The sequence below is a fragment of the Somniosus microcephalus genome, chromosome 11 (assembly GCF_052327205.1).
Source record: "Somniosus microcephalus isolate GS21.2 chromosome 11, FLI_Smic_1.0, whole genome shotgun sequence".
Taxonomy (NCBI): Eukaryota; Metazoa; Chordata; class Chondrichthyes; order Squaliformes; family Somniosidae; genus Somniosus; species Somniosus microcephalus.
Window position 1 is genome coordinate 90112124 of NC_140997.1, and position 26823 is coordinate 90138946.

At 47.8% G+C, this 26823-nt stretch overlaps 2 protein-coding genes across 6 annotated transcripts in view; one reads left to right on the forward strand and one right to left on the reverse strand.

Annotated features, from left to right (window-relative positions):
• Positions 1–17517, forward strand: part of ift140 (intraflagellar transport 140 homolog (Chlamydomonas)) — a 184738-nt gene extending 167221 nt beyond the window's left edge. For 3 of the 4 annotated variants that reach the window (XM_086000949.1, XM_086000951.1, XM_086000952.1), the window contains 8 exons: positions 1852–1995; positions 3023–3151; positions 3936–4118; positions 12369–12575; positions 13879–14091; positions 14957–15123; positions 15619–15760; positions 16330–17517. In XM_086000949.1, the coding sequence (XP_085857075.1) occupies positions 1852–1995; positions 3023–3151; positions 3936–4118; positions 12369–12575; positions 13879–14091; positions 14957–15123; positions 15619–15760; positions 16330–16545 (1401 nt within the window). In that variant the 3' untranslated portion in view covers positions 16546–17517. The remainder of the gene's footprint in view (positions 1–1851; positions 1996–3022; positions 3152–3935; positions 4119–12368; positions 12576–13878; positions 14092–14956; positions 15124–15618; positions 15761–16329) is intronic. The other variant, XM_086000950.1, reaches the window with a different exon arrangement.
• Positions 17319–26823, reverse strand: part of LOC147110721 (glucagon-like peptide 1 receptor) — a 44065-nt gene continuing 34560 nt past the window's right edge. Inside the window, exons 10-11 of one of the 2 annotated variants that reach the window (XM_086000953.1) lie at positions 20021–20062; positions 17319–18571 (exon numbers count right to left, since the gene is read on the reverse strand). In XM_086000953.1, coding sequence (XP_085857079.1) covers positions 18215–18571; positions 20021–20062 — 399 coding nt within the window. In that variant the 3' untranslated portion in view covers positions 17319–18214. The remainder of the gene's footprint in view (positions 18572–20020; positions 20063–26823) is intronic. The other variant, XM_086000954.1, reaches the window with a different exon arrangement.

Sequence of the window (26823 nt, forward strand, 5' to 3'; positions counted from 1 at the left end):
GAGTCTGTCCTTCTCTCTGTTACTCTTCACCTGTTGGGAGTCTGTCCTTCTCTCTGTTACTGTTCACCTGTTGGGAGTCTGTCCTTCTCCGTGTTACTGTTCACCTGTTGGGAGTCTGTCCTTCTCTCTGTTACTGTTCACCTGTTGGGAGTCTGTCCTTCTCTCTGTTACTCTTCACCTGTTGGGAGTCTGTCCTTCTCTCTGTTACTGTTCACCTGTTGGGAGTCTGTCCTTCTCTGTGTTACTGTTCACCTGTTGGGAGTCTGTCCTTCTCTCTGTTACTGTTCACCTGTTGGGAGTCTGTCCTTCTCTCTGTTACTCTTCACCTGTTGGGAGTCTGTCCTTCTCTCTGTTACTCTTCACCTGTTGGGAGTCTGTCCTTCTCTGTGCTATCCATCACCTGTTGGGAGTCTATCCTTCTCTTTTACTCTTCACCTGTTGGGAGTCTGTCCTTCTCTGTGTTATTCTTCATGTGCAGAGAGTAACTGATTTAGGTAATTTGTGATAAACATAACTATAGGGACTCCATCCCTCTCCCTGGCCATTGTCTGAGGCTGAACCAGATTGTTCGTAACCTTGGCATCCTATTTGAACCTGAGTTTCCAACCCCATATCTGCTCCATCACCAAGACCACCTACTTACTCCTCCATAACATCACCCGTCTTTGCCCCTGCCTCAGCTCATCTGCACCTGAAACCCTCATCCTTACCTTTGTTATTTCTAGACGTGACTGTTCCAATGCTCCCCTGGCCAGCCTCCCACCTTGCAACCTCCATAAACTTGAGCTCATCCAAAACTCTGCTGCCCGTATCTCGCTAACTCGCACCAAGTCCCGTTCACCCTTCACCCCTGTGCTCGCTGACCTACATTGGCTCCTGGTCCGGCAATGCCTTGATTTTTAAAATTCTCCTTGTTTTCAAATCCCTCCATCCCTCCAACCTCCTCCAGCCCTACGACCTTCAGAGATCTCTGCGCTTCTCTAATTCTGGCCTCTTGCACATCCCCAATTTTAATCACTCCACCATTGGCGGCTGTCCCTTCAGCTGCCGAGGCCCTAAGCTGTGGAATTCCCTCTCTAACCTTCTCCACCCATCTTTCCTCCTTTAAACCTACCTTTCACCTGTATTAATATCTCCTTATATAGCTTTGTGTCAAATTGTGTCTGATAACATTCCTGTGAAGTGCTTTGGAACGTTTTAAGAAAAAAAGAAAGACTTGCATTTATATAGTGCCATTCACCACCACTGGATGTCCCAAAGTGCTTTACAGCCAATGAAGTACTTTTTGAAGTGTAGTCACTGTTGTAATGTAGGAAACGTGGCAGCCAATTTGTGCACAACAAGGTCCCACAAACATCAATGTGATAATGACCAGATAATCTTTTTTTTTATGTTGATTGAGGGATAAATATTGGCCAGGACACCGGGGATAATTCCCCTGCTCTTCTTCGAAATAGTGCCATGGGATCTTCTAACTCCACCTGAAAGAGTAGACAGGGCCCTGGTTTAAGGTCTCGACAGTGTAGCACTCCCTCAGTACTGCACTGGAGTGTCAGCCTGGATTTTTGTCTCTGGAGTCTCACTTGAACCCACGACCTTCTGAGTCAGAGGCGAGGGTGCTGCCAACTGAGCCACAGCTGACACTCAAACTTTTACCATGTTAAAGGTGCTATATAAATGCAAGTTGTTGATTTTATACATTAAGCTGGGAGGAAATTTCAAACATTTTGCTTACAGTGTTAATAATGTTTGCATATATATATATATATAGAGCAGTCTTTGGTTGCTCTGTATGTTGTTAAAATTATGGCCTTGGTGAAAATGGTGATGGGCTGTGATTGTTTTTTAAAGGCCTCTGAAATTGCCAATGAGACAGGAAACCACGCAGCTTCCTATCACCTGGCTCGACAGTATGAGGCTCGGGATAATGTTAAACAGGCCATTCACTTCTACACCCGCGCACAGGCCTATAATAACGCAATCCGCCTCTGCAAGGTAAGCACTGCCACTGATTGTTCAATCGTATTCTTTAGTCCTGTTCCTGGAGTCCGAGTTAAACATCCTGCTTGCGTCTCCCATCATTTTCTCTGATGAAAGGAAGTTCAACGCTGTGAGTCCTACTTTGTAGCTTTAGACCCCGAAATTCTGCCATCAGCCTTGTTCTTCGAACCCCCACCAACATATCAGTGCTGGGTGAATCCCTTCATAGAAATGAGTTTACACTTCTTCTCAATGGTGACCCAACTGATTTATCAAGTCTTGGATCATATATTTGACCAGGTGTTGGAAGCAAGTCTATATAATTAAAAGTTTTGTTTATAGCATGTCACACCTCAAAGCTCTTAAGAGTACATCATAAGTTTGCCCACACACCTTTCTGTTGTTGAGTTAACCACGGGCATTGATCACTCGAAGATGGAGCGAGAAACCAACCAACAACTGCCACAAACCAATCAATTGCCTGAAAAGGTTTTCTCCAAGTACTTTGAGTGGACGCTGCCTGTGAGCAGCACCACAGTGAATTTTAGCGGGACTGCGCGGTGCAGTCGTTACTGCAGTGTTCTGTCACCTGCAGTATTTAGGTTTGAATCCAGGCCAATTGATGGGATGAAAGCCTCCTTTCGAAGAAACCAACATATGAGTTTCGCGATTCTCAGTGGACGGAAATCCACAGCCCCAAACTGGCCATAATTCAGTCTAAATAGGACATTACATAGGGATGGCAGTTATGAGAATGGAATCATTGGGACTGTTTCTGAGCTTGGTTCAAGGCACAAAGTTTGACTTCGTGTTGGGCACAAGCCACGCTCCGTGAACCTGGGGCGCTTGATGTCGACACTGGAGCAAAAAGTGGGAAAACATTCCATTCCGGGTCTGCACCTCACTGAACACAAAAATTCACCAAAAATTAGGAATACACATCAATGTGTTCCAAATTTTCAAAATAGCTTTGTTGTTTTACTACATTAGTGAGAAATAGTGCATTAATATCTGGACTCTGTGTGAACCCATCATTATTCAGGACAGTGGCCTCGATGATCATCTGATGAACTTGTCTCTCCTGAGCTCCCCAGAGGACATGATGGATGCAGCCCGTTACTATGAGGAAAAGGGCCTCCAAATGGATCGTGCTGTGATGCTGTATCATAAGGTACGTACAGTCCTTACATGCACTCTACTGCTGATCCAAGTTTTTATCTTACATAAAGTTGCTGTATTTTCCTGATTCCTAATTCTGTCCCTCCAGTGGAAAGGACACTAGGGGCTGTGATGATGCTTTGCTTCCAGCCCCAGTGGGAAGGGATCATGGTAGTTACCCTTCCCCTTCCCCAAAGGAAAGGGCTTAAATTGGTGGTTACTCCCCTTCCCCTATCCTACAGGTAGGTGATTGAGCGGTCCCATCAAAGCAACAACAAGACCTACTTAGATCTTCTCTGACATTTATGGGTTTAAAAGGCAATTACACTTGTTTTTGTAAGTGTTTGAGATCTATTCCAAGAAGGTAGATCGGTGGATGATAAAAGGATAGATTTATAGGACCGGTTGGCCTTTTCCTTTGCTAAACATTCTTATGTTCAACGCCCCCCCCATCCTCGGCCCAGTAAAAGCCTCCCAATAACAAGCAAAACACTCCCTTCACCCAATTCCTCCTGTAATGTAAAAATTACCTTTGAGAAAGAAAGAACTTGCATTGATATAGCGCTTCAGGACGACCCAAAGCCCATTGCAGCCAATTAATTACTTTTGGAGTGTAGTCACTGAGGTAATTTAGGTAAACACTACTGATCCCTTTTTATTGTTACGTTCTTGTTAGACATGTTATAGATTAACAACACATTGACTTCCTTGCTGAGTTCACTGTCTTGCTGGGGTGTTGCTGCTTCCTCCCTCCTGACTGCCGGTCCAGGTGCTGACGGTTGGCGGTTTTCTTGCAGGGTGGTCACTTTTCCAAAGCCATTGAATTGGCCTTTGCTACCGAGCAGTTTAGTGCTTTGCAGCTCATAGCTGAGGAGCTGGACGAGAATTCAGACCCTGCCTTGCTGTCCCGCTGTTCGGATTTCTTCATTGAGCACAAGCAGTTCGAAAAGGCAGTGGAACTGTTGGTTACTGCAAAGAAGGTAAGATCATATTCACTCAAGTAAAGGGCCGGAGAGCGCCAGTCTGTTCATCAGGGTTTCAGTTTAATTATGTTCAATCTATCATCTGTCTTATATGTAAGGCATCCTTTTCCGATTTTGTCTTCCTGACTGGGAGCCTTGGCCACCGATTCCGCGATATTGGAAATTCAGGCAGTTGGACAATGACCTCTACAGTAGCTCGGCATGAATTCTCGGGATTGATTCCATTCATTGACTGCAGTGTATCCCTGCGTTATCTCCAAAAGCCGTGATTGAAAAGCTGCTTTATTCATTCATGTTTAGAGATCTGTCAGTCTCCTTGTTTTTGTAAGAAAACAATTGACTTATAATATTTTAACTGCACATGTAAAAAGCTACAGAATTTCAACAGACTGTCCGACACGCGTTCTCCCATCTAACCTCCCAGTGTAACTGGGCATCTGCTGTGTATTTTGAATGTGTATTAGAATTGTCCCACATGGGATACTGTAGTGGTGATTTGCAATGCACTATGGGAAATGTAGTGCATTGAGTGAAGAAGCACATTGTAAATAAAATGGCCGTTAACTAAACTCTCCACCCCGGAGTCCTTCTTAATTGTTATATAGGTAAGGGTATAAAACCCCTTGAGACACAACAAAACTGGCGACGAGGACGACGGACTTGCGCATCACTTTGCACTGGAATCGGCGATGTTTAAAGTAAGAAGTTCCTGTCTTTTCTTAATGGCGCGCCCGCAGTTTAGTGCTGACGCAATCGCCTCGTAAAGGTGGCGGTTCGTGTGTTACACAAATAAGAAGGGGGAGAGTAACGATACAGTGAAACGAAGTGGAGGAAAAGGACTGTAAAAAATAAAAAAATAAAGTGGAGGAAAAGGACTGTAAAGATTTAAAAAAAAAAAAAAAAAAATGGCTATGCTAACCGGAGCGTTTGGACCATTTGATGAAACGGCGGAGCAGTGGAGTGCTTATACAGAGCATTTTGGATTTTTCGTGACTGCAAATGGCATTAAAGATGACGTGAAAGTGGCGACGTTCCTCAGTGTGATCGGAGCAAAAACATTTGGCTTGTTACGGAGTTTGATGCACCCGGATAAGCCCGGCGCTAAGACATATGATCAGATTGTGGAAGTTTTGGAAACACATTTCGCACCCAAGCCTCTGCTGATTGCCGAGAGGTTCAGGTTTCACAAACGAAACCAAGGGGAGGGAGAGTCCATAGCCGAATATGTTGCAGTGCTAAAGAAGCTAACTGAGCATTGTGAGTTTGGTGAAACTCTAAATGACACTGTCCGTGATAGGTTTGTGTGTGGATTAAGATGTGAAGCAACACAGAAGCGCTTGCTCACGACTGACAAACTGACGCTTAAATCAGCAGTGGAGCTCGCTGTGTCTATGGAGTTAGCAGCTAAAGATGCACAGCTGTTGGGGACTGCAACAAGAGTGCACAGGGTAGCAGCTACACCGGATAAACATGCAAGGGGCGCCAGAGAGTCTTACCGATGTGGAAGGTCAGGTCATCAGCCATCTGACTGCTGGTGTAAAGACCTGACCTGTCGGAAATGTGAAAAGAAAGGACACATTGAACGTGTGTGTAAAGGGCAAAGCAAACAATCCTACACAGAGACACACAAAAACAAACAAGGAAACACATCCAACTGGCGTTCTAAAAAGTAAAACCTACACATGGTGAAACAAGAACAGGAAGACAGTGACACAGACTCTGATGGGGAGCTGAATCTCCATGTGTTAACGGTGAATGGAGGCTCATCAGGCTATGGAGTCACTCCACTACTAGAGGGAATACCGGTCAAAATGGAGCTGGATACGGGGGCCGCTGTCTCCTTGATTTCAGAGAAGCTATTCAAAGAAAAACTGAACCACCTATCACTGACGCCGGCCAAGCTCATCTTAAAGACCTACACTGGGGAAACAGTCACAGTGCTGGGTAAGACGGAGGTCAAGGTGGAGCTTAATGGACAAACCGTGATGCTGCCAGTTTACGTGGTCAAGGGTGACTATCCATCCCTGATGGGCAGGCCATGGTTGGAGAAAATTCATCTGGATTGGAAAAAAGTGAATGCAGTGTCAGTCGAAGAAGGGAGGCTAGCAGCAGTGTTGACAAAGCATGTGGCTGTCTTTGACGGAGAATTGGGGAGTATGAAGGGGATTATGGTCAAACTCAAGGTGAAGCCTGACAGCCAGCCACGATTCCTGAAGGCCAGGAACGTTCCCTACGCCCTCAGACCAAAGGTGGAGGCTGACCTGGAGCGTCTGGTCAAGATAGGGGTCCTGGTGCCGGTTTCGCACAGTGAGTGGGCCACGCCCGTGGTACCAGTGATGAAGAGTGACGGCGCGGTTCGCTTATGTGGAGATTTCAAAGTAACAGTGAATCCTGTCCTCTCAGTTGAACAGTACCCCCCCTCCCCATCATTGAAGATCTTTTCGCGGGTCTAGCAGGCGGTCAGAAGTTTAGCAAGATTGATCTATGCCAAGCCTACTTGCAGATGCATGTAGAAGAGGACTCACAGAAGTACCTCACCCTCACCACCCACAAGGGCCTCTACAGGTACTGCCGCCTACCCTTTGGTATAATGTCAGCACCAGCATTGTTTCAGCGGGCTATGGACCAGATCTTAAGCGGCATTCCAGGGGTACACTGTTATCTCGACGATATCCTTGTCACCTGAAAGGACGACAACGAGCATCTGCAGAACCTGACGAAGACACGAGGAAGACTTGAAGAATATGGCTTACGCGTTCGCAAGGACAAATGCAAATTTTTCAAGCCATCAGTGGAGTGCGGACGGCCTACACACAGCACCGTCGAAAGTGCAAGCCATTGCCGACGCTCCTGCACCTATAAATGTCGGCCAGCTGCGGTCATTCTTAGGTCTCCTGAACTATTACGGAAAGTTTATTCCACAGCTGGCATCACTGTTGAAACCATTACATGAGTTGCTGTGTCAGGGCAAGGCCTGGGCGTGGCCGAAGGAGTGCGAAGCTGCATTCAAGAAAGCCAAAGCAGCTTTGACTGACCCCAGAGTGCTGACGCACTTTGATCCGTCGTTGCAGATTCAGCTGGCCTGTGACGCGTCGCCTTATGGCGTCGGCGCGGTCGTGTCCCACATCTTTCCCTCAAGCGAAGAGAAGCCGATTGCATTCGCGTCAAGGTCCCTGAGCAAGGCGGAGGTGAAATACCCGCAGATCGAAAAAGAGGCTTTGGGCATCATCTTTGGAATCAAAAAGTTCCATCACTACTTGTTCGGAAGGAAATTCACCTTGCTGACGGATCATTGTCCTCTGACATCGATCTTTGGTCCACACACAGGAATACCCTCCCTGGCAGCGTGCAGGATGCAGCGCTGGGTGCTGATGTTAAGCGCTCACAATTACAACATCAAACACCGGAGGTCAGCAGCACATGGCAATGCGGACAGATTGTCAAGACTTCCGCTGCCTGTGCCCTCTGAAGGCTGTGAGCAGAAGATTTTCTACTTTGACATGGTGAGCAATGCCCCTGTCACGGCCCGGCAGGTCAAGAAAGAGACCAGAGTGGACCCTACGCTATCCAAGGTGCTGGATCGGGTGATGCGAGGAGACGGATCACGGGTGTCAGACGCACCACCTGAGCTCCTACCTTACCTGTCAAGAGGGAAGGAGTTGTTTGTCACGTCAGGATGCCTCCTTTGGGGCATGCGAGTGATCATACCACCAAAGCTGCGGAAATATGTCCTCAACGAGCTGCACTCAGGACATTGTGGTATTGTCCGGATGAAGGAGCTGGCATGAAGCTACTTCTGGTGGCCCGGTCTGGATCATGAAATTGAAGTTGAAGCGAAATCATGCCCATCATGCGAGACAACCAGGGATACGCCAAGAGCAGCGCCACTGCATCCATGGGAATGGCCGGCGACACCGTGGCAACGGATCCATCTGGACTTCGCGGGACCAATGGAAGGAGCGATGTTCCTGGTCGTGGTGGACTCCCATTCCAAATGGCCGGAGGTTGCAGTAATGTCCACTACCACTACGGAGAAAACAATCGAGACGCTGAGAGAGATGTTCGGGCGATTTGGTCTGCCGGAGCAGATCGTAACCGACAATGGAACACAGTTCACATCCCAGGAGATGGAGGAGTTCCTCAAGAGCAATGGAATCCAGCACCCGTTCTCTGCGCCTTATCATCCATCCACGAATGGATTGGCGGAGAGATTTGTCAGAACGCTTAAACACGCGTTGAAAGCGGCAAGAAGTGATGCTCTAAAGCAGCGCCTGAATGCTTTCTTGCTGAAATACCGAAACACGCCTCATGCTACGACTGGAGCATCTCCTGCTTACCTACTCATGGGAAGGCAGCTACGGACACGCCTTGACCTGCTGAGGCCAACGTCCACAGAAGCAGTGGTGCATGCCAATCAGCAGGATCAAGTCAGCAGATGAGCTCAGAGGTCCAAAGAATGACACTTTGTGGTGGGGGGCAAAGTCCTCGCGCGTAACTGCACCACCCCGGAGCGGTGGGTCCCGGCTACGGTCATTCAAAAGACGGGCCCCGTTTCATACCGAGTCCGCAACGGAGACGACCGAACATGAAGACGGCATGTAGAACAGTTACTGCCAAGACAGTCGCCACAGGTTACCCAAGAAAGAGAGGATCAAGGACCTGCTGGGGGCTCCAGCAGGGACTGGTCGTCCGACCCTGAGATGGTGGCACCATCCACTCTTGTGCCATCGAGGGAGGAAGCCACGCCTGCAGGGTCACTGGAGAGCCAGCCAGAGCCTACTCCTGAGACTAGGCGTTACCCCCAAAGAGAAAGGCAGCCTCCAGAGCGCCTTAGTTACAGTTAGTGCTAACCTGTGTGCATGGGCAGAATAATCCCCAGGGTTAGCGGAATGTAGAGGCAGTCTACCCTCTCTTCCAAAGTTATAGTCATTTTCAGTTATTCTGTTTTGTGGACATTCTATTTTAAGGGGGAGGAAATATGTTGTGTATTAGAATTGTCCCACATGGGATACTGTAGTGGTAATTTGCAATGCACTATGGGAAATGTAGTGCATTGAGTGAAGAAGCACATTGTAAATAAAATGGCCGTTAACTAAACTCTCCACCCCGGAGTCCTTCTTAATTGTTACATAGATAAGGGTATAAAACCCCTTGAGACACAACAGCATCTATCATTTTTTTATTCATTCATTGGATGTGGATGTCGCTGGCAAGGCCAGCATTTATTGCCCATCCCTAATTGCCCTTGAGAAGCCGGTGGTGAGCCGCCTTCTTGAACCGCTGCAGTCCATGGGGCGAAGGTACTCCCACAGTGCTGTTAGGGGGGGAGTTCCAGGATTTTGACCCAGCGACGATGAAGGAACAGCAATATATTTCCAAGTCAGGATGGTGTGTGACTTGGAGGAGGATTTGCAGGTGGTGGTGTTCCCATGTGCCTGCTGCCCTTGTCCTTCTAGGTGGAAGAGGTCGCGGGTTTGGGACGTGCTGTCGAAGAAGCCTTGGCGAGTTGCTGCAGTGCATCTTGTAGATGGTACACACTGCAGCCATGGCGCGCCGGTGGTGGAGAGAGTGAATGTTTAAGGGGTGCTAATCAAGCGGGCTGCTTTGTCCTGGATGGTGTCGAGCTTCTTGAGTGTTGTTGGAGCTGCACTCATTCAAGCAAGTGGAGAGTATTCCATCACACTCCTGACTTGTGCCTTGTAGATGGTTGAAAGGTTTTGGGGAGTCAGGAGGTGAGTCACTCGCAGCAGAATACCCAGCCTCTCATCTGCTCTTGTGGCCACGGTGTTTAGGTGGCTGGTCCAATTAAGTTTCTGGTCAATGGTGACCCCCCCCCCCCAGGACGTTCATGGTGGGGGATTCAGCGATAGTAATCCCATTGAATGTCAAGGGGCGGTGTCTAGACTCTCTCTTGTTGGAGATGGTCATTGCGTGACACTTGTGTGGTGTGAATATTACTTGCCACTTATTAACCCAAGCCTGAATGTCGTCCAGGTCTTGCTGCATGCAGGCACGGACTGCTTCATTATCTGGGGAGTTGTGAATGGAACTGAACACTACGCAATCATTAGCGAACATCCCCACTTCTGACCTTATGGTGGCGGGAAGGTTATTGATGAAGCAGCTGAAGATGTTTGGGCCTGGGACATTGCCCTGAGGAACTCCTGCAGCAATGCCCTGGGGTTGAGATGATTGGCATCCAACAACCAGAACCATCTTCCTTTGTGCTAGGAATGACTCCAGCCAGTAGAGAGTTTTCCCCGATTCCCATTGACTTCAATTTTACAAGGGCTCCTTGATGCCGCACTCGGTCATATGCTGCCTTGATGTCAAGGGCAGTCACTTTCACCTTACCTCTGGAACTCTTTTGTCCATGTTTGGATCAAGGCTGCAATGAGGTCTAGAGCCGTGTGGTCCTGGTGGATCCCAAACTGAGTATTGGTGAGCAGGCTATTGGTGAGTAAGTGCTGCTTAATAGCACTGTCGATGACACCATCCATCACTTTGCTGATGATTGAGGGTCTGATGGGGCGGTAATGGGTCGGAATGGATTTGTCCTGCTTTTTGTGGACAGGACATACCTGGGAATTTTTTGGGGCATTGTTCTTCTAGGATAGTTTTCTGTATGGTGCTCCATGCATTTCTGCCCATTCTCCACAGTATAAGAGGCCAATACTCTGGTCCACTCCACCCCTCCCCCAGTTCCCTCTCCCACTCCAGTTGCCAGCAGTTCTTGTATCCCCACAAAAGAGAAAAGAGAAAATTAATTTCACCATTTCTCAGTGTTTGGTTGTTTCAGACACTCCGAATAGCTCCTGACTATCTAACCCGTGCTGTACCTCCCCTGTGAGTGTTTGATGGGGACAGTGTAGCGGGGGCTTTACTCTGGATCTAACCTGTGCTTTACCTGCCCTGGGAGTGTTTGATGTGACAGTGTAGAGGGGGCTTTACTCTGTATCTAACCCATGCTGTACCTGCCCTGGGAGTGTTTGATGCTGACCCTCATTGCTTAGAAGGGAAAGGGTTCCATTACCCAGCACCAATATCCCTCACCTTGAAGAACACATAATTGACAAAAACTAAGGGCTAGATTTTCGGGGAGCCATCAGGTGGGGTTTCAGGCGTGTGGGGGGGGGGGGGAAATCCCAACTTTGGGGGTCCCGACACCATCCCGCCCAAAACCCCGCCCCACGTAAGTTTCAGGGGCGGCGGGTACCCGCCCCGCACTGGGACCCGCCGAAACCAGGCGGGAAGGGATTAGTGCCAATTAACTGCCTGTTAACAGGTAGTTAACAGGCAGTTTTTAGCCTAATCCCCATTTTGAGGGGTTTCGTGTGGGTTTCCCGACAGCTCCAAACCACGCCAGGTTAGAGCAGGCGGGCCGTCGGGTTGAATGAGTTGGAGGGGTCGTGATGTCAGTGCTCAGGTGAGTGATGGGTGCATGAGTGCAAAGGTAAGTGTGTTTGGTGTGTCTAAAGTGTGTAAAGAACTTTTACTTACCTCTACTTACCTTAACAGCCTTTCTTCCTGTAGCCGCCGGGAGCCCAGCACTCAGCCGGCACTTAAAGCTGAACGGCTGCGATCTGTGAAAAGTGACAGCCTTCAGCTTTGAGTGCTGCTGAGATTTCTAAATTAGTCTGCGCAGAAGGACTCATCTTAGAAATCAGACTGTCAGTGTTTCACAGCCTCAAACAGCTGTAAAACACTGATATTTCATCGGTCAAGAAATCTTGACAGATGAAATTGCAGTCTGTGATGTCACCTGTTGCCGGGTGGCCCTTAATTGGCCTGCTGAGCCCGCTGGGGGGGCTCAACAAGGTCAATCAAGGGAAAATCGAGCGGATTGGCCGGACGTCGAAGTAGGCGGGTCAAAAACCCGAAAGGGGAAGTCCCGCCTTCTTCCCGACAGGTTTGACAAAATCGACCCCTAAGTCTTATAAAATTGATTTTATTCTCAATGAAATGCTGCTTTTTAATGTTTTCAGGACTGTTGTAATAAATGGATCAAACATCAGTTTTAGGATGAGTTAAACCCAAAACATTATTTATTGAGCAGCAGCTTCTCCTGAATTTATTTTTATTAGTTATTGTGCTGAAATGTGGGGGGAGCGGATGGACACTGTTCTCTCTCTGTCTGTGAACTGCATGTCCTTATGTCGATGCCCATAGGCCTTCCTATGGTGGGGATTGACAGGGGAGTTCCTTGGTCTGGAGCTGCTTTGACTGTTCTCGTCTCTCTTGTTCCAGTACTACGAGGCCCTGCATCTCTGCCTGGAGCAGAACCTGATCATCACTGAGGACATGGCGGAGAAAATGACGGTGTCCAAGGATTCCAAGGAGCTCTCCGAGGAGTTCCGTCGTGACCTGCTCGAGCGTATCGCTGACTGCTGCATGCGGCAGGGAAACTACCACCTCGCAACCAAAAAATACACGCAGGCTGGCAACAAGACCAAGGTGAGGGGGTGCTCTGTGTCGTTACTCACCGGGGCTCATTCCTGAGTTACAACTTGCATTGTTCAGGAGCGATCAGAACCAAGTATTTCACTGTTTAATATTAGACTGCACGTGTGCCTGTGGTGTCAATGCCCCAACTCCGGGACGTATTTGGTTGCTTTGAGATTTATTGGGTATGTGCACACACGGCCAACCTACTCCTCCACAGACACCATGTTCTAGCTGTTAAATGCTGTAAAGAGAGAAGGAAGCGCTTCCTGTAATTGCCACGGGATCCTTAACATCTAAGGAGACAGGGTCATGGTTTAGCATCTTATCCAAAGCGTCTCCAACAGTGCAGTGCTCCCTTAGTCCTGCACTGGGAGTGTCAGCCTAGATTATTGAGTGGGGACTTGATCTCCTGACAAGGAGGCGAGAGTGATCCCCACTGAGCCAAGCTGAACTCGGCAGTCGGTGTAGCTCTTCCCTTCACACATACCCACAAGATCCTGTACCCATCGCAATCCTCCACTGACTGTGCGTCTGCTCCTCTCTGTTAGTGCACCTGTTTATTCGTTGCCTGCACAGTACAATCACATTCTAATATTCTGAGAGTTACAAGTTTACTCTCGAGAGCAGCTCCTGAGCACTGAAGATGAATCTGCCAGTGAACCTGCCCAGAATCAGACTCACTGCATGTGAGCCAGTGTTGTTCATTTGGACTCGCTAGGTTTCACATCTGCTGTGTTTGCAGTTTGTTTTTCTCTTTCTCCATTTTCTTTGTGTGGGCCTCAAACTATTTTCCTGTCCTTTTTATGGCTCTCCATCACCTCTCTGATAATACAAAACTGTTAGATGATATAAAAGATTAAGCTGTTTGCAGTTTATTGAACTCCTTTCCCTCTGTGTGATGAACATGCCTGTTGAGTCTCTTCCCCTTCTCCCTTTCCTCTATTTTTCTAACATTACTAAAATGCCAGCTTGTCGTTTAGTCTTCAGTTCTGTTGACTTGTCCATACCGGGAATGTCAAGCTGTCTTGGCTCTTCACACATGTTGGACGACCTGCTGTGTATTTCCAACACGCCACATTAATACTTTCACATTGGTTTCAGTAATATGAAGGGTCCAATTCGCAGCTTAGGATCAAGGTTATACTCTGTGATGGAGCTGGGCAAATCACAAATGAAATAGCACCGCAAATAACATTGCTACAAGGCCCACTTTTATTCCCAATAATCTCTCCATGACAGAAAGCACCAGCCACAGTGGAAACAGGGAGCTTCAGAAACACAGTGGAGTAAAATATTCTCTGTTGTTTTCCAGGCAATGAGAGCGCTTCTGAAATCGGGAGACACAGAAAAGATTGTTTTCTTTACGGGAGTCTCTCGGCAAAAGGAGATTTACATCATGGCAGCGAACTACCTCCAGTCCTTGGACTGGCGGAAAGATCCGGAAATCATGAAAAATATCATCAGCTTTTACACTAAAGGACGGGCGCTGGACCTGCTCGCTGGCTTTTACGATGCGTGTGCACAGGTCTGTGTCTTAGATATTGTTAGAGGCAACTTATGAATGGCACGAACACCATCCGGGCTTTAGTCAAAGGTCGGTCCTAGCACCACCACCCCCTGACATCAGCAATGCCCCAGGCAATGTTCCCTTTTTTTTTTTTTTTTTTTGAGTGCGCAGGCCCTTTAACTAGCTGCGCAACCCATTCAATTTTTTGCACATGCGCGGTTATTTCCATTGTAAAGCCAGTGAGCGGCCTGGGCAAGACCTCCAGACCCGGGAATGTTGGCCCCAGGGTCCCTGAGATTACTCGAATCCTGAAAGTGTGTCTTCATTTTGGAAATGATCACACTGGAGATTCTGTACTGAGCACAAATATTTCTGTATCGATCCATTCTCCAGGCATTGGTACGTTTTTTTCTCAAATTGTTTGGTACTGTTCAAGGCAAGAGATGCTGCTGTGAATGGACAATCCCTTGGCACCTTGTGGCTGGCAGTGTAATCCTGGTGCTCAGGCTGCAGGAGCCCTGCTCTTTGGGCTTTGTGCATCTGTAGTGCTGTGAACCAACCTCCTACGTTTATGTGCTCCCAGTGCACAACTAAGGGTATCTGGTTACATTAAAACTGCACTGCTGCGGACTAGATTGGCTTCAATGGGACCGTTAGTATACCAGGGGATGGACTTTGATGGGCCAAAGGATCATTTTGATTTCCTGTTTTTCCTTATATTGATCTGGTCAAACACGACCAGTTGTAATGGGATGAAGTAAAAGCAGGGATCTGTCATGGGGACTGTCTTATGAATGTAGAATATTTAACAAAGCTAGAAGTGCTTCTCTTCTCATGCCAGTTATCTCCTGCGTCTCTGTTTGTTTCCATTTGTGTGCATCAGGTTGAGATTGATGAATACCAGAACTATGAGAAAGCGTTGGGAGCCCTGACAGAGGCCTACAAGTGCCTGACCAAAGCTAAGATGAGGAGTCAAGGTGAACAGGAGGAACGGCTGGGACAACTGCAGAACAAGCTGACAACAGTGAAGAGATTCGTACAAATCAGAAGGTGAGGGCACGTATGTCGTCACATTTCAGGATGACAAAACTTAGCCATTACATATCTCCCATTAGAACAATCTCTTCCTCATCACCGATAATATTTTGCTAAATGGACTTTAATCTTGACTGGAGCAAATGTGTTAACACAGGTGCAGACTATTAAAAATGGATCTCCAAGTCCTAAAGTGTTGTCCAATAAATTGAGTCTCTTCATACCTATACAATTATAAACATTGAGTGAGGTGCCCTTATAAAAGGTTTAACCCTTTGACATTCCCATTGGCTGTAGGAAGAGGTTAAACCCTTTGACATTCCCATTGGCTGTATGAAGGTTTAACCCTGTGACTCCCCCATTGGCTGTATGAAGGGGTTAAACCCTTTGACATTCCCATTGGCTGTATGAAGGTTTAACCCTGTGACTCCCCCATTGGCTGTATGAAGGGGTTAAACCCTTTGACATTCCCGTTGGCTGTATGAAGGTTTAACCCTGTGACTCCCCTAGGCTGTATGAAGAGGATCCAAAGGAGGCTTTAAAACAGTGCGAGAATCTACTGGGGGAGCCCGAGCTGGACCAAGCTGTACGAACCGGTGATGTCTACGCGCTCCTGGTGGAACACCATGCACAGCAGGGGAACTTTGAGGTGGTGAGTACACCAGCAGATCCAAGGATAGAGTGCAAAAACCTTACAGCAACTGGTATTTATAGAGCACCATTAACACAGCTAAACATCCCAAGACACTTTACAGAGAGGGGAAAAAGGAACATGCAGCTCGACATGGAGCCCAAGGGAGAGTTACGAGAGGAGACTGAAAATGTGGGTAAGAAGTAGTTTTACAGAACTCGGAAGGGCTTAGTGAGAGAATCGGAGAGTATGCTGAGGCAGCTGAATAAATCTATTAGGTTGAATTTAATTATATTTATCCTGGGTTTATTCAGTAATGCTCATTTTTTAAAAGTAAAATCTGAATAATTCAGTGCAAACCACAATCAAACGGGAAAGATTTTACGGAAACTTTTGAAGTTTTGGAGGGAGGGAGGGAGGGAGGTGGTTCTGAGAGAGAATTCCAGGAGCCTGTGGCAGTCTGACAGAATTGCCTGTGCCGTTGGATGATGGGGCGAGTGGGGTGACATTTGCTTTTCATGGAATGCGCCAGCACTGTTGTGTACTTGCAATCACTGTGCCCTAATGCTAACGGGTTGACAATGTTGCAGGCCTACAAGTGCATGGAGGAGATGGCCAAGAAACTGCCCTCTGTCAACGTGACCTACTACATCAACCAACGAATCACCGACACAGTTTACAAGGCGGTGGGTGTTCCAGTAAAGGACAACATAGCAGTGGAGAGGGTCCGACACAACAGTGCAGAAGATGGAGACGAGGTGGAAGAAGATGTAGCTGAGGAGTCTTACGACGGCCCTGAGGACTGATCTCCAAACTCTACAAATCAACCCGCAAAGAAGTTCAACCCGAATCCATTTTTGTATTAATATCTTTTACTAAGGGACAGTCTGTTCCAGCGGTCTCGGACTCAGGATTTTGCCTCAGGAACATCTCCAGTCCACGTTTATATGAAACCCAAAAATGAGACTGGGACACTGTACACCAATAACTTCACCTTCTCTGAGTCGCGTCTCTGCTCCCTACTGAACATGAACCTTTCGGGCATCCGTTGCTTCATTTCTGGCTGGTTGTCCCTGACAACACAAGTGACACCAACGCACATTGCAATAAGTTATTTACAGCATGTGCTCCATCACCAGGGTTTGTGCAGATACTGAGTATCACTCACTTGGATTGCGATATCACAAATCGAGTTGAACTGGTTTGTCATCTGTAAAACTCTTTCTATGTCTGACAGGAGCCTCTGTGTTAACTGGCAGAGGAGAAGCTGCAGGCAGCGAGACTACTGCTTTGTACCACACCAGCCCTGCCGCTGCTGTTCCTGAGCTGCTTTCGAGCAGAGGGAATGGTCAAGCAAAGTAACTGACAGTGTTACACTTGACAGCCAATCCCCAGGGCTGAGTCCAAGACTGCTCCAAGCTGGAGACTGCTGGCTACAAATGGTAACCAGACTATAGAGGAATCTGAGAACTCGCATTAGCCTGGGGATTTCCTCGGGCTTTGCCAGTTTGTGTATAGAATGTTTGCAGCTAACTGGGATCAGTTCAACAGGCCAGAAATTTATAATTTCCCATTGGTCTTCAACGTTGTACCATTCAGTTTTATTATCCTTAATATACAATGTGCTAAAATAGTTTGAAGCAGATCCTTTATTGACACTTACATATATTTTTATTATTTATTCAATTATTCTTTAGATTTGTAATCCCATTTTTATCATATCCTGTATTTTATGACAGGATAAAAAAACAATAAAGACTTTCCTTTGTTGTGGAACATCTTTTGACTTTACTTTCATTGACTTTTCATTCATAAAGTTAAATCATTTTTACAGTAACCGCCATATGTGTGTTTAACCTCTGCGTGTGGATGGTGATGGTATCTTTGTGTTTTTCACTTTACTAAACAGTGGGCTTGATAGTCTAGCACATATCAGCTCATCATCATATCGTCCATATTGTGGGTGTGCAATCTAGGTTCGATGCATCGGCCGTTCTTCGTGGTGTTGCACACTAGATCATTCTTGCAGAGTTTCTTTTCATGCATTGGTCTCTGCACCACTGTGCGAGTGTCTCATAGCTGCCAGTCCATTCACGGCTCTGTGACTGCACCTTCCCCCAGTTACCAATGCTGCCATCTCGGTGGGGAACCCAACTGGGGGAAGCTTGGGTGCAGGGAATGGGATTCCCCCTGTGAATACACACCAAGGCTGAAGCCTCAGCCTTCGAATGGTACTTATGATCTTAAACCATTCCAAAGGCTGAGTGCATTAGCAATGTCACAAGAGTACGTGCCAATAAGCAAGACAGTGGCATGGTGTGGTTCAAAGTGTGACACAAGACTCGCATCACAAAATGGGAGTGTGACACAAACATCAAACATGAGACTGAAATACCTTACATTTCTCCTCTTTCTTTCTCACCCATCCTCACTTACTCATTCTCTCTGTCTCTGTCTCAGGGAAAGATGTCGTGTTCAGTCCTGGTTCTTTGCCTTTAAGCTGTTGTTACCATAGATAGCGTGCGGTCCCAGTGCCCTATCACCACTTGCTGCAGCGCTGTGCCACTCAATAGCAGTTGCATTGAGCAGGATCTCGGAGGCCTGTCGTGGGAGTTCAGTGATCTCTGAATTTAACCCCTGATTGGAGCTGAGTGTATTGAGGAGACCTTCATCAGTATTGGGAGACTCCAGGTCATCTCTTGTCCCCATCTCTACATACTGCCCAGTGCTGTCCACCTTCTCCCTCCGGCCACTACAGTGTCGAAGATGGGACTTCCTGAAATTCTTCTTCATCTTCCACCGCTGCAGCTTCTTCCTCAGTTCATTCTGGACCTGTGTGGGTGAGGAGAATGAGAGAATCTACAAATCGTTGAGTATATTCAAGGCTGAGATATAGATTTTTGGACTCTAGGGCAATTGAGGGATATGGAGATCGGGCGGGAAAGGAGTTGAGGTCGATCTTATTGAATGGCGCAGAAGGCTCCTAATTCTTATGTTCTTAAACACACAACTGTGCTTGGGAACAATGGCAGCATTAAATCAGCCAGCACATACACCACTGACAGAAACTCCAAACAGATCGCGAGCAATCTGGGCACAGATACAAAAATACACATTGGAACTCCACACAATTACACACACACGTGTGTCTCTCTCAATCTTCGTCAGTTTGTGCATGTGTCTATGTCCATATTTGTGTAAGGCCCTACCTATGTTTGTATTAATCAGTTTGTGTCCCTTGTCCTGTCTGTATCAAGTCATTGTCAGTCTGTCACTCTACCTATGTGTCTTTTTTTAAATTTGTTTCTTTGGGATGTGGGCATCGCTGGCAAAGCCAGCATTTATTGCCCATCCCTAATTGCCCTTGAGAAGGTGGTGGTGAGCCTCCGCCTTGAACCGCTGCAGTCCGTGTGGTGAAGGTACTCCCACAGTGCTTGTAGGTAGGAAGTTCCAGGATTTTGACTCGGCGATATACTTCTAAGTCAGGCTAATGTGTGACTTGGAGGGGAACTTGCCAGTCTGTGTGTCTTTCCTGGTGCCTCTGTTAATCTAAGTCTGTCTCTGTCAGTCAGTGCCCAGGTGGGGGTCTGTATCTTTTTCCCCATTTCTTAATCTCCCGTGACAGAACACCTCATGGTGTCAGGAGCTGATGTTCTTGAGCCCGTCGCTCGGAGGTGCATGGGATCACGGTGGAAGGAGCACTGGGGGAGGGAGCACGGGGTGGTGGGGGGGGAAGGGAGGGAGCACGGGGTGGTGGGGGAGGAAGGGAGGGAGCACGGGGCGGTGGGGGAGGAAGGGAGGGAGCACGGGGCGGTGGGGGAGGAAGGGAGGGAGCACGGGGCGGTGTGGGGGAAGGGAGGGAGCACGGGGCGGTGGGGGGGGGAAGGGAGGGAGCACGGTGTGGTGGGGGGGAAGGGAGGGAGCACGGGGTGGGGCGAGCAGGGAGGGAACATCCCGTTTCTCTGGGTGAGAGCCCAGCCTTCAGTCTAAGCCCCAGTCTGTGTGTGGAGGATTCTTTTGACCCTGCTGAGGTAGCATGCAAAGAGAAGGGCACTCGGCCCGTGCTTGCAGTCCTGATGTGTGCCAATATCTGCAGCCAAACAGAGGCCAGCAATGTACCTTCGGTGGTGACTACCCCAGCCCTAGGTCGCACCTCATTAGTGTTGAGCCCATGACAGCATTGAGGGAAAGCAGGAGGAACCTGAAGAGAGGGAACGAGCGCCAGGGAGAGGGACTTCAGACATGAAAAGTAGTTAAGCAGTGGGTCGCTTGTCACCTTACCTCTCCGTTAATAAAACAATACAAGACAGCCACCAACAAGCCCTGAAAAATAAAGGTAAAGAGAATGATAAGATTCCCAAAACAAATACTCTGCCAATGGGCTGTCCACCTGCCCCCACCTTGGGGACAACCATTGACTTAGCAACTCTCACGTGGCACCAACCCCTGCACCACAAGCTGGCCATGTGATAAGGATTTGGACAAATGTCGAGCCCCCCAGTCCGGCAAACTCCAGACCCCGACCCCACTTACCCGAGGGCCACTGTGATGCGCGCAATGGCACCACTCCACTAGCCCAGCATAACGGTTCCGTTATGAGAGCCCAAGCCCAATATCTGGACTACAGAATAATACAGCACAGATGCAGGCTATTCGGCCCATTGTGCCTGTGTCAGCTCTTTGAAAGAGCGATCCAATTAGTCCCACTCCCCTACTCTTTCCCCAGAGCCCTGTACATTTTTTCCCTTCAAGTATTTATCCAATTCCCTTTAGAAAATTACTATTGAATCTGCTTCCACCGCCCTTTCAGGCAGCGCATTCCAGATCACAACAACTTCATAGAATCATAGAAATTTACAGCACAGAAGGAGGCCATTCGGCCCATCTTGTCCGTGCTGGCCGACAAAGAGCTATCCAGCCTAATCGCACTTTCCAGCACTTGGTCCGTATCCTTGTAGGTTACGGCACTTCAAGTGCACATCCAAGTACTTTTTAAACGTGATGAGGGTTTCTGCCTCTACCACCCTTTCAGGCAGTGAGTTCCAGACCCCCACCACCCTCTGAGTGACAAAATTTATCCTCAAATCCCCTCTAAACTTCCGACCAATTACTTTAAATCTATGCCCCCTGGTTATTGACCCCTCTGTAGTGTATGTACCCGTCTACCTTTAAGGGAACTATTGAATGTAACCGTTCACCCTTAAGAGAACTACTTTAGGTGTGGCACTATTTGTTTGGCTTCTGTATACTGTAATACCGATAGTGACCACACCAGTATATAAGTGTTGTGACAGGATTGCTGGGGCAGATTTGCCTGGACCTTCGAATAGTAAAGACCTGTTTTGTTTGTTACTTCTGAAGTCTGTGTATTTATTAACTGCACAACCCACAGACTTTACAGTGGCGACGAGTCCGATCGTACCCTGCGGCAAGATTACCAAAGCAAGAAGAGCGTCGAAGAGAGGCAACCGCCCTCGTCGTGCTGCTGGAAGAAAACACGAGGCTGCAGCAGGAGAAAGGTGGAAGACTTTAGCAACAAAAGCTTCCATTAGCAACAGGCACTGACTACCCTTCTACCACGGTGCAGAGTGAGCCGATCAGCAGGGAACAAGGCGGCCGAAGAGACTGTGAGTAGGGGAAGGTGTAGAAGTATCCGGAGGATAAGGGCAGAGCACTCGACCTCGGTCGAGGGGGAGCTGTGCCGGCCAAAAGTCGGGTCCAACGGCGTCGGGTGACAGCCGGACCGCGATCGGCGGGAAAAATCCGGGCAGCGACCGCAGCGCTGAGCCTGCGAGTAGGCGCGGGAAGAGAAACCCAGCCGCAGCCGGGGAGGGAAACACCGGTCTGCGAGAGGGCTGGGGAGGCGAACGGGAACCGTGCGGGTGAGAGCCTGCGAGGAGCCAGTCCAGCGGCTGAGCTGTTCTCCACCAACGGGGTACTCAAAGCCGGCAAAACCGAACGTGCGGGAGTGGGTGAGAGACACAGCCGAAAACGGGGTGAGAGACTGCGCGAGAGCCAGTCCAGCGGCTGAACTGTTCTCCACCAACGGGGTACCCAGGGCCGGTAGCACCGAACGTGCGGGTGAGAGAGCGACAGAGCCGGGGACGGAGAGAGAGACTGCGCGAGAGCCAGTCCAGCGGCTGAACTGTCCTCCGTTAACGGGGTGTACCCAGCGCCGGTAGAGCCGTGCGGGCGGGAGGAAAAGACATAGCCGAGTAAGGGGAGCTGTGCGGAAGCCAGCCAGCGGCTGAACCTGTCCGCTGTGGGGGAAGCGTACCCCTTCCACCGGGAAGAAACGCGGGAAGCCTCCATTAGGCGGAGAAGACGCCAGAAGCGGGAAACCGCCATTGAAGTGGGCGGGGCGAGAAAGGAAGAGCGGGAAACCGCCATTTTCGCGGGAAAACCGCCATCTTAGAAACAAACAAATAAATAAGAATACTTAAAGAAATACTGGTGTTGCTCCCAAGGGAAGAAAAATGCCTAAGCGAGGGAATATTAACAACTTTAATTCTGTAATAGAAGACTGGGCCACGTACGTGGAACGCATCGAGATCTATTGTGAAGCCAACAAAATAGAGGAAGACGACAAGGCGATAACATTGTTAAACTCGATGGGCGCAAAGACATACGGGCTCTTGAAGGATTTACTAGCACCAGCTAAACCGGCGGATCAGTCTTTCGAAGAGATTGTGGTTGTTCTGAAGGACCACTTGAACCCCACACCGTTGATGTTGGCTGAACGATTCAAATTCTATGCAAGAACGCAACGGAAAGACGAAAACAACGCAGAATACTTGGTCGAACTGCGTAGGCTAGCGAAATACTGCCAGTTCGGAGGGAATCTGACAGAGGCACTGCGAGACAAGTTCGTAGGCGGATTGTCCAAGGAAGGGACGCAAAAGCGCCTACTAGAAGAGAACGACCTTACACTTGACAGGGCTGTCCTTATAGCCGCATCACACGAAGCCGCAGCGAAAGGAACGGCGGAAATGCAACTAAAGGGGGCGGCGCTCGGGGTGGACCAAATTACCTCAAGTACAACAAAATGCTATCGTTGTGGGAAGACAACACACGACCAGAATCAATGCTGGTTTAAGAACCAAGAACGTAGGAAATGTGGCAAACTGGGTCACATCGCTAAGGTATGCCGGTCAGGGAAGAAGACCAACAACCAAAGGAAGCCATCACAAGAAAAGTACAACAAGGTATACAAGGGGGCTGAGAAGAGTTCAGACGAACAGAATCCAGACTCAGATCCAAACGGCCAGGAGCTGGGTAGTCTGAGTATCCACCATGTGAGTAAGGAAGCTGACCTACAAACTATCTGGGTCATGCTAAAAATAGCTGGAGTCCAAGTGAAAATGGAGTTGGACACTGGATCAGCTGTATCAGTCATAAATCGAGGGGATTACCACCGGCTATTCTCACACATACCCTTAAGAGATACCAAGTTCGTATTGCAGACATACACGGGGCATAAAGTATACCCCATGGGAAAAATAAGAGTCAAGGTGAGAGATAGGGGTAAAGAACACCCAAGAATGAACTTGTATGTACTACATGAGGGAGGACCACCACTTCTAGGACGGGAGTGGATCAAGAAAATAGACATGGAATGGCACTACCAACAAGCAATGACGAGTGAGGACTCGGTGCAGACAAGCAGCTCAGACTCTGAGCCGGAAGACGATAAGTCCAGCCCACGTATGAAAAACAAGGTTAACATGAACTCACTGACTAAGGTTGGAAAAACGATGGCGTGCATAAAGACAGAGAATTCTGAGTCTGTTCAAGTCACAGACATATGCATTACGGAGGAACACCGAGCTCGAACTCAACGTTATTTCAAAGTACGACAACAATTCGAACAATTAAGTTACCGTCTCGTACAGGAGATGAAAACAATGAAAAAGTTCTATGACACCGAATGGGAGAGTCTGGAAAGACAACAGAACCTGCTGGCTCAAGCAGAGAGCGACCATAGAGCCATCGTGACCAATTACCGATCACACCTCCCTTATGATGTTCAGGAGTTAGAATATTTGCATGATCTAGAGATACAGCATAAAGGCAAACCACGCTACACTGAGGATTTTGTTCTGCAATTGGAGACGGAGCTAGTGCAGGCAAGGTTAAGAGAAGCTGAATCGCAGTGTGCACTTAAAGAGATGCAGAAAAAAATCTTGGACATGGAAAAGAGAAACGCTTCTTTACCTGATGTGAATAATGTGGCCATGTTGCAAGAGGAGCTTATCACTCAGTTAAATGAAAATAAAGGGAAAATGACTGAGATAGACTGCAAGAATAAAGAAGATTTGATGGCAGTGAGACTTCAAGAGGCAGATAGCATAGCAGCCTTGGCTGAACTCCAACAGGAAATTGCGAAAGAAGCAAATGAAGAGGAATCTTCAGGAAGCCGGGATTTTATTCCAGTTCTTCTCTACGACTCCTTACAAGCAGAGTGTGAGAAGTGGAAAGAACAGTATGAACAGGCCCAGGCTACAATTCTGGAGGGGATTAACTCGGCAACCTCCGAACAGCTAGTTTCAGTAGAAGCATATGAACAACTAAAGGTTGAACATGAGCAAGAAGTCCAAAGGCTGCAGGAAATTCTTGATGAGCTCAAGGCCAAGACAGACTCATCGGTAGAAGTTCCATCCATAGATGAGAATTTAGCGGTGAAAGACATGGCAGAACATGAAAGACAAGATGTCCAAGAACTCATAAAAATATTGGAGGAAACCCAAGACAAATATGAGGCGGCAATGACCGAGGTTCAACGACTTGAAGAGCAGAGTCAACTGGGAATCCTTTCAGTGGAAGGGAAGGAAACTGTAAGAAACACAGAGACTGTAAGAATGGGCTCTGAACATGAGCTTGGGAGCATCAAGGCGCAACTTCTTCGAGCGCTTGAAACCAAAGTACAAGAGGAAAGGAAGGTGAAAGCATTGGAGGGAAAGGTGGATGAAATGGTGAAGACTCTGATCCACAGAGTCCCCGCGGAAGAGTTAACGGTCAGCCAACTCCTTCACATGCTGAGAGACAAGACTCCACAATGGGAACACGAGCTTCAATCTGCAAAGGGAAGGAATTCGGAGCTCCCAAAAGTTACAGAAATAACTGAGGTGGCAACACAGATTTTGTGTTACAGTTTACTCTATGAAGAGTTCGTTGAATCACGTCAATGTGAACAGAAGAATGTTGAAACAGCTGCTTCAGTAGAAGGATTAAATAGCCTGATACCGCAATCCCCGGTGGAAGGGAAGGTATTGAACTCACAAATGAGGTCAGTAGTGAAGGAATGGCAGACAATCCAGGAAGAGTGGGATGAATATGAATGCATGAAGAAGTCTTTTCAAGAAAGATGTCTAGGGAAGGAACCACCATCAGCTAACGTCCAGACGGGTGAGGAGGAAGAAGAAGGCTCTCTCGCTGGCCTAACTCAGGACGAACCCGAATATTACCATGACCTGTTGAGTGACACTGAATATTACGAGGATGTGGTCTGCCCAGCTTGTGATGAAAACTCCCAAAGTGCTGAAATCCGGAGGAAGCACTCAAGGTCTAAGGAACATAGAGAGTTGGTGGCGCTACAGCTGGCAGCCGAGAAAGGAGCTCCGAGAGTTTCAAAAAGGCAGAAAAGAAAAAGAAGAAGCAGAAGATAATAACTGTCTAAAATATTAGCACTTCTACCATCTCAGGCGGAACACTACGAAAGGAGCTAAATTAGTTGAAAAACTGGAAAATGTCAAGACAGCCAGTTGGTTGTAAAAGTCCGCACTGCTGGTTCAACAGGACGAAAGTTCAAGCTGTTACGTCAAGAAAAAGGCTATGGAGGAGTCACGCTAGCCAGGTGAACCGGCTACACCAAAGAAATGTTGTTCGGAACGAGTCAAGATCAGAGACTGAATCTATGAACTGTTTCCGCAGAGACTGAACCTGTGAACTGTTCCCACCGAGATTATCTCTGTAAATTGTTTTATATGACATTGACTCCACCGAGATTATATCTGTAATTGTTTATAGGAAGTTGAAGATATGTATGTTTAACGGAGACTCTGTAAGTAATAAGCTAAAAAGGGAGGATTGTCGTGTATGTACCTGTCTACCTTTAAGGGAACTATTGAATGTAACCGTTCACCTTTAAGAGAACTACTTTAGGTGTGGCACTATTTGTTTGGCTTCTGTATACTGTAATACCGATAGTGACCACACCAGTATGTAAGTGTTGTGGCAGGATTGCTGGGGCAGATTCGCCCGGACCTTCAAATAGTAAAGACCTGTTTTGTTTGTTACTTCTGAAGTCTGTGTATTTATTAACTGCACAACCCACAGACTTTACACCCTCTGCTAAGGAAAATAAGTCCTTCCTATCCACTCTATCTAGGCTCTCATAATTTTATACACCTCAATTAGGTCTCCCCTCAGCCTCCTCTGTTCCAAAGAAAACAACCCCAGCCTATCCAATCTTTCCTCATAACTAAAATTCCCCAGCCCAGGCAACATCCTCGTAATTCTCCTCTGCACCCTCTCTAGTGCAATCACATCCTTCCTGTAATGTGGTGACCAGAACTGCACGCAGTATTCTAGCTGCGGCCTAACTAGTGTTTTATACAGTTCAAACATAACCTCCCTGCTCTTATATTCAATGTTTCGGCTAATAAAGGCAAGTATTCCGTATGCCTTCTTAACCACCTTATCTACCTGTCTTGCTACCTTCAGGGATCTGTGGGCATGCACTCCAAGGTCCCTCTGATCCTCTGCACTTCTCAGTGTCCTACCATTTATTGTGTATTCCCTTGCCTTGTTAGCCCTCCCCAAATGCATTACCTCACACTTCTCCGGATTGAATTCCATTTGCCACTGTTCTGCCCACCCAACCAGTCCATTGATATCTTCCTGCAGTCTGCAACTTTCTTCTTTATTATCAACCACACGGCCATTTTTTGTATCATCTGCAAACTTCTTAATCATACTTTCTACATTCAAGTCCAAATCATTGATATATATACCACAAAAACAAAGGACCCAGTACTGAGCCCTGCGGAACCCCACTGGAAACAGCCTTCCAGTCACAAAAACAC